This window comes from Chiloscyllium plagiosum, chromosome 31, assembly GCF_004010195.1.
Source record: "Chiloscyllium plagiosum isolate BGI_BamShark_2017 chromosome 31, ASM401019v2, whole genome shotgun sequence".
In the NCBI taxonomy this organism is placed as follows: Eukaryota; Metazoa; Chordata; class Chondrichthyes; order Orectolobiformes; family Hemiscylliidae; genus Chiloscyllium; species Chiloscyllium plagiosum.
The window spans coordinates 1,774,468-1,784,343 of NC_057740.1; the positions used below are offsets into that span (position 1 = coordinate 1,774,468).

General features: G+C 44.7%; 2 protein-coding genes across 4 annotated transcripts in view; one reads left to right on the forward strand and one right to left on the reverse strand.

Moving 5' to 3' along the window:
• Positions 1–9,876, reverse strand: part of slc35e1 (solute carrier family 35 member E1) — a 102,714-nt gene that overhangs the window by 14,691 nt on the left and 78,147 nt on the right. The gene's annotated exons all lie outside the window — the stretch shown is intronic.
• The window catches only part of LOC122565135, a 23,367-nt gene that overhangs the window by 2,328 nt on the left and 11,163 nt on the right, over positions 1–9,876 (forward strand). For 2 of the 3 annotated variants that reach the window (XR_006316097.1, XM_043720797.1), the window contains exon 2: positions 4,062–4,318. Coding sequence is in view for 2 of the 3 variants with exons in the window: in XM_043720797.1 (XP_043576732.1) it covers positions 4,171–4,318 (148 nt within the window). In the remaining variant the exon portion in view is untranslated. The remainder of the gene's footprint in view (positions 1–4,061; positions 4,319–9,876) is intronic. The other variant, XM_043720798.1, reaches the window with a different exon arrangement.

Consider the following 9,876-nt stretch of genomic DNA (forward strand, 5'->3'; position numbering starts at 1 on the left):
CCCCTTATTAAATCCATGTTGACTTGTTCTAATCTGACCCTGCTCTTCCAAGAATTTAGAAACCTCATCCTTAATGATGGATTCTAGAATTTTACCAACAACTGAGGTTAGGCTAATTGGCCTATAATTTTCCATTTTTTGTCTTGATCCTTTCTTGAACAAGGGGGTTACAACAGCGATCTTCCAATCATCTGGGACTTTCCCTGACTCCAGTGACTTTTGAAAGATCTCAACCAACGCCTCCTCTATTTCCTCAGCCACCTCCCTCAGAACTCTAGGATGTAGCCCATCTGGGTCAGGAGATTGATCAATTTTATGACCTTTTAGCTTTTCTAGCACTTTCTCTTTTGTAATGGCAACCATACTCAACTCAGCCCCCTGACCTCATTTAATTGTTGGGATGTTACTCATGTCTTCCACTGTGAAGACTGATGCAAAGTACTTATTAAGTTCTCCTGCTATTTCCTTATCTCCCATCACTAGGCTTCCAGCATCAGTTTGAAGTGGCCCAATGTCTACTTTTGCCTGTCGTTTGTTTCTTATGTATTGAAAGAAACTTTTACTATAATTTCTAATATTACTGGCTAGTTTACCTTTATATTTGATCCTTTCCTTCCTTATTTCTCTCTTTGTTATCCTCTGTTTGTTTTTGTAGTCTTCCCAATCTTCTGATTTCCCAGTGCTCTTGGCCACTTTATAGGCTCTCTCTTTTTTTCTGTGATATATTTCCTGACTTCCTTTGTTAGCCATGGTTGTCTAATTGCAACTCCCCCCTCCCACCCCACCCCAGATAGTCTTTCTTTTCTTTGGGATGAACCTCTGTACTGTGTCCTCAATTTTACCCAGAAACTCCTGCCATTGTTGCTCTACTGTCTTCCCCACTAGGCTCTGCTCCCAGTCGATTTTTGTCAGATCCTCTCTCATGCCCCTGTAATTACCTTTATTTAACTGTAACACCATTACATTCGAGTTTGTTTTATCTCTTTCAAATTGCAGACTGAACTCTACCATATTATGATCACTGCCTTCTAAGTGTTCCCTTATTTTAAGATCTTTTATAAAGTCTGACTCATTACATTGCACTCAGTCCAGAATAACCTGCTCCCTTGTGGACTCCATCACAAGCTATTCCAAAAAGCCATCCTGTAAGCATTCCATGAATTCCCTTTCCTTGGATCCACCAACAACATTATTCACCTAGTCAATTTGCATACTGAAGTCCCCCATGATCACCATGACCTTACCTTTCTGACATGCCCTATCTATTTCCTGATATATCTTGTGCCCCTCATCCTGACCATTGCTGGGAGGTCTGTACATAACTCCCATTAAGGTTTTTTTGCCTTTGTGGTTCCTCAACTCCATCCACACTATGTCATCCGATGCTATGTCATTCAGTGCCATAGATTTAATTTCTTTCTTAACTAACAAGGCAACCCCACCCCCTCTGCCCACCTCCCTGTCTTTTTGATAAATCCTTGGATGTTTAACTGCTAGTCCTGAACCCCCTGCAACATATCCCTGTGAAGCCTACCACATCATAATCATTCACGATGATTTCTCCTACTTTGTTATGAATACTACAAGCATTCAGGTAAAGCACCTTAATGCTAATTCTTTTATCCTCATGATTTCCAATACCTCTAGTAGTATGTCCTAAGTTACCCTTCCTTTTTGCTTCATTCCTAGTCTGCCTCGAACTTAAAACCTGCACACATTCTAATCTTTCTAATAACCATACGGGCTGATATGAAGTGCAATCCTCTGGGACTTTCCCTCTCTTGAGAATAAGAGAAATATTTGCTTCTCTAAGAGAGTATGGGAGGCAGTCCTGACTGTATGAATAATTATACATATCCAACATTGGCCCAGCCAGCCTGGCTATGAACTCCTTATAAGACGCACTCCGAAATCCATCTAGGCCGGGCACCTTACCACTCTGGAGCTGCCTCACTGCCTCCCGTATTTCTTGGATTGTCAGAGGGGCATTCAAAACAGACACCTGCTCTGAAGTTACACCTGGGAGATCCAGGGTCTTAAAAAAAGGACTCCATCTTTGCCAATCTGTCCTCATAGCCTTCCAACCAGTACAACCCAGAGTAGAACTTCCTGAAAACTGTGTTAATCGTTTTGGGAAAGCACACTCTTTAGTGGATATGATAAATTGGGGGGCACTCTTCTTTCTGGCCAGGTATGCCAGATATCTACCCGGTTTATCACCATTCTCAAATAACCTGTTTCACAAATGAAATCTCCCTCTTTGCTGTCTGGGTGAGTGCACATTCAGAGCAGCTTGGGGGGTAATCCTCTGCAATTTAGTTACAGACGGTCTGTCAACATATGCTGTCTTGGCTATCTTCAGCCGTGCCTTGAGCATTTGCTGCTGCTCTCCCCTCTGCCTCATCCGAGTCGTTGAGTAAGAAATAATTAAACCCCTTGCATAGGCCTTGGCAGTCTCCCAGAGCACCAATGGATTACTGGCAGTACCCGAATTAATGTCCCAGAAAATTTTAAATTCCCGCGAAAAATACTCAATGAATTTGCTATCCTTCAGAAGGAAAGGATCCATGCACCAGTGCCGTGTTCCTGTCCCATCACCGCCGGCCTTCACCCCCATGTTGTTCCTGTCCCATCATCACCGGCCTTCACCCCCATGTTGTTCCTGTCCCATCACCACTGGCCTTCACCCCCATGTTGTTCCTGTCCCATCACCACCGGCCTTCACCCCCATGTTGTTCCTGTCCCATCACCACCGGCCTTCACCCCCATGTTGTTCCTGTCCCATCACCACCGGCCTTCACCCCCATGTACACTGCCGCATGATCAGAAATGGCTATGCTCCCAATTCAACAGGACAGCACTGAGTTCAAAAAGGCCGATGGGGCAAAAAATATTTCAATCCTCCTGTAGCACTTGTGTGGGTTAGAGAAAAAGGTGAAGTCCCTACACTAGGGTGAAGTCATCCACCAACCCCAGCTCCCTGTTCAGGTCCTCCAACTGCCTGGATTACGGGGATTTACCCGCAAGACCCCTAGGCAACCTATCCACCTCAGGATCCATAAGTCGGTTAAAGTCTCCCCCTTAACTGACTGAAACAGTCCGTGACCCCCCCGGGGATGAAGGAACCCCATTTATAGCACGCCGAGTGAGAACAGTAAACAGTTCGTATAAACTTGAAAATACAACTACAAAAACTACCAAATCAAAACTTCTAACAACTACTGCTACAATGAACCAACATAAAACACAAATAAAAGGAGACTTTCCCCCTTGCCCACAGGGGGCGCCCATACTAGCCAGTAACCACTCCATGGCTCCTTCCAGCTGAAGCCACACCCCCAAAAAAATGAACCCACCATCTCTCCCCCACCCTGTACTAAAAAAAAGAGAAATGATGAGGGAATGATAGAAAAACAAAGGATAACGGGAGGGGAGAAAGAAGGGAGAGGAGAGAGAAAGAGAGAGAAAGAAACAAAAGGGAAGACCCCCATATATTAAAAAGACAAAACCAGGTGAACCAGGCAAACTACAGAGAAAACAAAGTGACCCTAATTGTCCATATTATTTGAGCCAGCCAGTCTATTTTAAGTTGTCCAGGAAGTCCTTTACCTTTTCCGATGAGTCAAAATTAAACACGGACTCCCCTTGGCTGAATCGTAATATTGCTGGATATCTTACAGAGTACTGAATATTCCAGTCCCTCAGCCTCTGTTTTACCACATCAATGGATCACGTCTGCAGAAAAGTCTTGAAAGACATAATTCGTGATCCTTTGTACATTAGAGCCTGTGGATCTTTCCCCAGTGCTCTCGAGACTTCCAGCATCATTTGCTTATCTCCATAGAGCTGAGTCGCACTAGGACCAGGCAGGGGCGCTGGTCCGATCCGGGCCTACGCACTGCGACCCGTTGGGCCTGCTCAAACCCCAGCCGGCCCAACCCGACTTCCAGCTTCAAAAACTGTGGGAGTCATTGCTCCAAGAAGCTGACCAGCTGGCCTCCCTCTCCCTGCTCTGGCAGCCCAGTCAGGCGGATAATCTTCCTACGGCTTTGATTTTCAAGGTCGTTGACCTGCTCTACTCAGGCCCGTACCTGCCATTCCAGGGCCTGGACCTGGCCCTCTGAAGATTCCACCGCACTCTTGGCAGCTGCAGCTCACTGCTCCACCTCCATGACTTGCCTTCCGAGACGCTGGGTCTCCTGGTCATGCGTCTGCAGCTTGGCCGTTATCAGTTCCATCCTGGTCCGGGTCACCTCTATCGCTGAATTGGTCTTTTCTCGGAGTTTCACGAACTCTGAGACCAGGTTCTACTCCACAGGTGAGTCCCTGGGGCGGGCGTGGAGGTTAACACCATGGCCGCGGGTGTGTCCATAGCTGCAGGGGAGTGCCCTGCTTGTTGTGATCCTCATAGTCCTTTTCCCTTAGTCATTTCCATTTCTTTAAAAGAAGCACTGAGACTAATAATTAACCGTTCTAGGGGTCTAGAAGCAGTGATTTACACCACAGTGAGTAAAAAGGGAGGGTGAATGCACCACTTTGTCTGGGTTTCTAGGCAGACCTATTGGATCGCCGCCATCTTGGATCTCCCACTTAAATGTCCCTAATGTCTCTGACTCTACTACTGTTGGCAGTGCATTCCACACATGCATCACTTTCTGTGTAAAGAATCTCTGACATCTCCCCTAAACCTTCCTCCAATCACCTTAAAATTATGCCCCTACATGTAACCCATTTCCACCCTGGGAAAAGGCCTGTGGCTATCCATTGTATCTATACCTCTCATCATCTTGTACACCTCTATCAAGTTACCTCTCATCCTTCTTCGCTCCAATGAGAAAAGCCCTGGCTTCCTCAACCTTTCTTCATAAGACATGCCCTCCAGTCCAGGCATCCTGGTAAATCTCTGCACCCTTTCTAGAGCTTCCACATCCTTCCTATAATGAAGCGACCAGAACTGAACACAATATTCCAAGTGCAGTCAACCAGGGCTTTATAGAGCTGCAGTATAACCTCATGGCTCTTAAACTCAAACCCCCACTAATGAAAGCCAACACACCATACGCCTTCTTAACAACCCTATCAACTTGGGTGGCAACTTTGAGGGATCTATGGACACGGAACCCAAAATCCTTCCGTTCCTCCACACTGCCAAGAATCCTGCCTTCAATCCTGAATCTGCATTCAAATTCGACTTCCAATATTGTGATATTAAAGAGTTGACTTGCTCTGCTGACCTGCAGGAAATTGGATGTCCCGAGGCTAGGATGGGATGCCTCTGAGTTACAGATAGATTGTAAGAAATCACCTTATCATCTCTTCTTATCCAGAGCCATTTGCATGGCCATTTCCTTGCAATTCAGAGCTATTTACATTTTCATCCCCTATTCAGAAATCTGTAAGAACTTCACAGTTGGAATTCTGACTGTTCCCTGTAGTTAGAAAAATACAATTCACACCAGATCCGGCCATTAAGGGATGATTTGCATCACATTATTTCTGGAGGTGAGGTGGTCACTGCATTGTGTCTTGAGTGACATATGACTGTGAGGGAGTGACTAGGGATTGTCTTGTGAGCATTACTGACTGTGATATAAAGAGTTTGTATAAAGGAAGGACTGGTTCCTTTGTTCAGAGAGCTTCCCTTAACATGCTTCGCAACCATGGGCAAGGGGTGTTCCGGGTTTCTCCAAAGCTTGTATTGTACTGTGCTTAATAAAAGTTTGCTTGTTCACAGACGTTGGTGTGTTGCAGTTGCATCGTGTGTAAGAACCTCAGAAAAAAAGAACCTAAGAAAATGAATGACTTTACACTTTTCCAGGTTGAATTCCATCTGCCACTTCTCAGCCAAGCTCTGCATCTTGTCAATGTCCTGTTGCAACCTACAACAGCCCTCCAGACTATCCACCATTCCACCCACCTTCATGTCATTGGCAAACTTACTAACCTACCTTTCACTTCCTCATCCAAGTCATTTATAAAAATCACAAAGAGCAGAGGTTCCCGAACAGAACCCTGCAGAACACCACTGGTCACCGAGCTCCAGGTTGAGTACTTTCCATCTACTACCACCCTCTGTCCTCTATGGGCTAGCCAATTCTGTAAGAAGACAGTCAAATTTCTCTGTATCGCATGCCTCCTTACTTTCTGAATGAGCGTACCATGGCGAACCTTATTAAACACCTTGCTAAAATCCATCTATACCACATCCACTGCTCTACCTTCTTCAATGTGCTTTGTCAAATCTGCACATCCACAAAGAATTCAATAAGGCTTGTGTGAAGCATGACCTGCTCTTCAGAAAGCCATGCTGAGTATCTCAAATAAAGCTATGCTTTAATTATAAACCCAGTCTGTCAGAATTCTCTCCAATAATTTGCCCACCACTGATGTAAGACTAACTTGTCTGTAATTCCCACTTTCTTGAACAACGGAATAACATTTGCCACCTCCTAATCATCTGCTACTACAGGGTAACCTTGATTATCTGAACATCAATTATCCGAATTTCGGAATATCTGAACAAGATCTCAAGGTTCTGATGCTTGGGTAAACCATGCTACCCGGCATTCGATTATCCGAACAAAAGACTCCCGGCCCGTGTCATTTGGATAATTGAGGTTGTTCTGTACTCCAGTGGAGAGTGAGGACACAATGATCATCACCAAAAGTGCAGCAATCTCTTCCCTCGCTTCCTGTAGCAACCTTGAGTATATCCCGTCTGGCCCAGGGGACCTATCATTCCTCATGTTTTTCAAAATTTCCAGCACATCCCCCTTCCTAACATCAACCTGTTCTAGCATATCAGTCTGCTTCCCACTGTCCTCAGAAATGTCAAGGTCCCTCTCAGTCATGAATACTGAAGTGAAGTATTCAGTAAGGACCTCCTCTACTTCCTGACTCCAGGTACAATTTCCCTCCACTATCTCTGATCGGCCCTACCCTCACTCTGGCCATCCTCTTGTTCCTCATATAAGTATAGAATACTTTGGGATTTTCTTTTCCTGCCAAGGCTTTATCATGCCCCCTTCTAGCTCATCTAAGTCCATTCTTCAGTTCCTTCCTGGCTGCCTTGTAACCCTCTAAAGGCCTTCTGATCCTTGCTTTCGCAACCTTAAGTAAGTTTCCTTCTTCCTCTTGACTAGATGTTCCACATCTCTTCTCATCCAAAGTTCCTCCACCCTACCATCTCTTCTCTGCCTTAGTGCTGGATAGGTTTGTCCCACTATCAGCAAGTGCTCCCTAAACAACCTATCTGCATTTCTGTCATGCATTTCTCTGAGAATATCTGTTCCCTATTTATGCTCCACAGTTCATGCTAAATAGCATTGTAATTCCCCCTCCCCCAAATAAATACTTTTTCATATCGTCTGCTCCTATCACTCTCAATGATTATAGTGAAGGTCAGGGAGTTGTGATCGCTATCACAAAATTCTCTCCCACCAAGAGATCTGACACCTGACCTTGTTCGTTGTCTAGCACTAAATCCAATATGGCCTCCCCTCCAGTCAGCCTATCAACATCTTGAGTCAGGAATTCTTCTGGACGCACCTGACAAAATCTGCTCCATCCAATCAAGTTAGTGAGACATCTTTTCCTATGCACAAAGCCATTTTGACTATCACTAATCAGTCCTTGCCTTTACAAATACATGTGAATCCTGTCCTTCAGGATTCCCTCCAACAATTTGCCCACCACCAATGTCAGGCTCACTGGTCTATAGTTCCCTGGCTTTTCCTTACCATGTTTCTTAATAAGTGACACCACGATTGCCAACCTCCAGTCTTCAGGCACACACATAGGCTGCCTTGCTGATCTTCAAGGGGACCTTAACCCTATTTGCCAAAGCTATCTCATGTCACCTCTTTGCCCTCCTGATCTCCCTCTTAAGTATACTCCTACTGCCTTTATACTCTTCTAAGGATTCACTTGATTTCTGCTGTCTATACCTGATATATGCTTCCTTCTTTTGCTTAATCAAACTCTCAATTTCTCTAGTTATCCAGCATTCTGTACACCTACCAGTCTTGCCTTTCACCCTAATAGTAACATATTGTCTCTCAACTCTCATTATCTCTTTTCTGAAGGCTCTTCATTTTCCAGCCATCCTTTTACCTGCTAACATCTACCCCCCCCCCCCCCCCTCCCCCCCAATCAACTTTTGAAAGTTCTTGCCTAATACCATCAAAACTGACCTTCCTCCAATTTAGAACGTTAACTTTTAGGTCCAGTCTATCCTTTTCCATCACTATTTTAAAATTAATTGAATTATGGTCGCTGGCCCCAAAGTGCTCCCCCACTGACACCTCAGTAACTTGCCTGGGTTTATTTCCCAACAGTAGGTCAAGTTTTGCACCTTCTCTAGTTGGTACATCCACACACCTAACGAATTCCTCTCCTCTAAACCCTTAACACTATGGCAGTCCCAGTCTATGTTTGGAAAGTTAAAATCCCCTACCATAGCCACCCTATTATTCTTACAAATAACTGAAATCTCCTTACAAATTTGTTTCTCAATTTCCCACTGACTTTTAGGAGGTCTATAATACAATCCCAATAAGGTGATCATCCCTTTCTTATTTCTCAGTTCCATCCAAACAACTTCCCTGGATGTATTCCCCAGAATCTCCTCCCTAAGTACAGCAGTAATGCTATCTCTTATCAAAACGCCACTTCCCCTCCTCTCTTGCCCCCATTTCTATCCTTCCTATAGCATTTGTATCCTGCAATATTTAGTTTCCAGTCCTGTCCATCCCTGAGCCACGTCCCAATCCCACGTTCCTAACCATGCCCTGAGTTCACATGCCTTCCCTGTTAGGCCTCTTGCATTGAATTAAATGCAGTTTAATTTATCAGTCCTACCTTGTTCTCTGCTTTGTTCCTGCCTGCCCTGACCGTTTGACTCGCTCCTTTTCCCAGTATCAGTCTCAGACTGATCTCTTTCCTCACTATCTCTCTGGATCCCACTGTTAGGTTCTTTTTCTTGAGATTTTTACAGCCTTGGTGCAACTGCAATAGGCCAACTTCTGTGAACAACCAAAATTTTATTAAGCAAGTATAAGCTTTCTGGACGAACCCTTAACACACTTCACAGGGCTTGCGGAGCAGTGTCAAGAAATCTGACTGAACAAAAGAAACAGTCCTTCCAAGAGTTTCACATCACAGTCAGTAATACCCACAAGACAACCCCCAGCCACTCCCCTATAGTCACATGCCACTCAAGACACAATGTAGTGACCACGTCATTTCCAGCGATAATGTGATTAAATCATTCCTTAATGGCAAGACCTGGTGTAAATTGTATTTTTTTGTAGTAGTAATGTAGTAATGTGGGGTGCAGTCAGAATTTTAACTGCAATGTTCTTATTGATTCTGAATAGGGGGTGACATAAATTTACTTTGAATAGTAAAAGATGATAATGTAAATTTTCTCTGAATAATGGGAGGTGATAATATCTGCAAGGCAGAGAAACATACCACCCTACCCCCAGGGCATCCAATTTCTTGAAGGTGAGCAAAGCAAATTAACCCCTTAACATCTCACCACCAAACCCAGCCTGACTACTTTAAATCCTCCCTAGCAGTTCTAGCAAATCTCCCTGACAGTATATTAGTTCCCTTCCAATCCTGATGCAATCCATCCTTCTTGTACAGGTCATTTCTACCCCAGAGCTGAAAATGTGTTGCTGGAAAAGCGCAGCAGGTCAGGCAGCATCCAGGGAACAGGAAAATCGACGTTTCGGGCATAAGCCCTTCTTCAGGAATGAGGAAAGTTTGTCCAGCAGGCTAAGATAAAAGGTAGGGAGGAGGGACTTGGGGGAGGGGCGTTGGGAATGCGATAGGTGGAAGGAGGTTAAGGTGAGGGTGATAGGCCGGAGA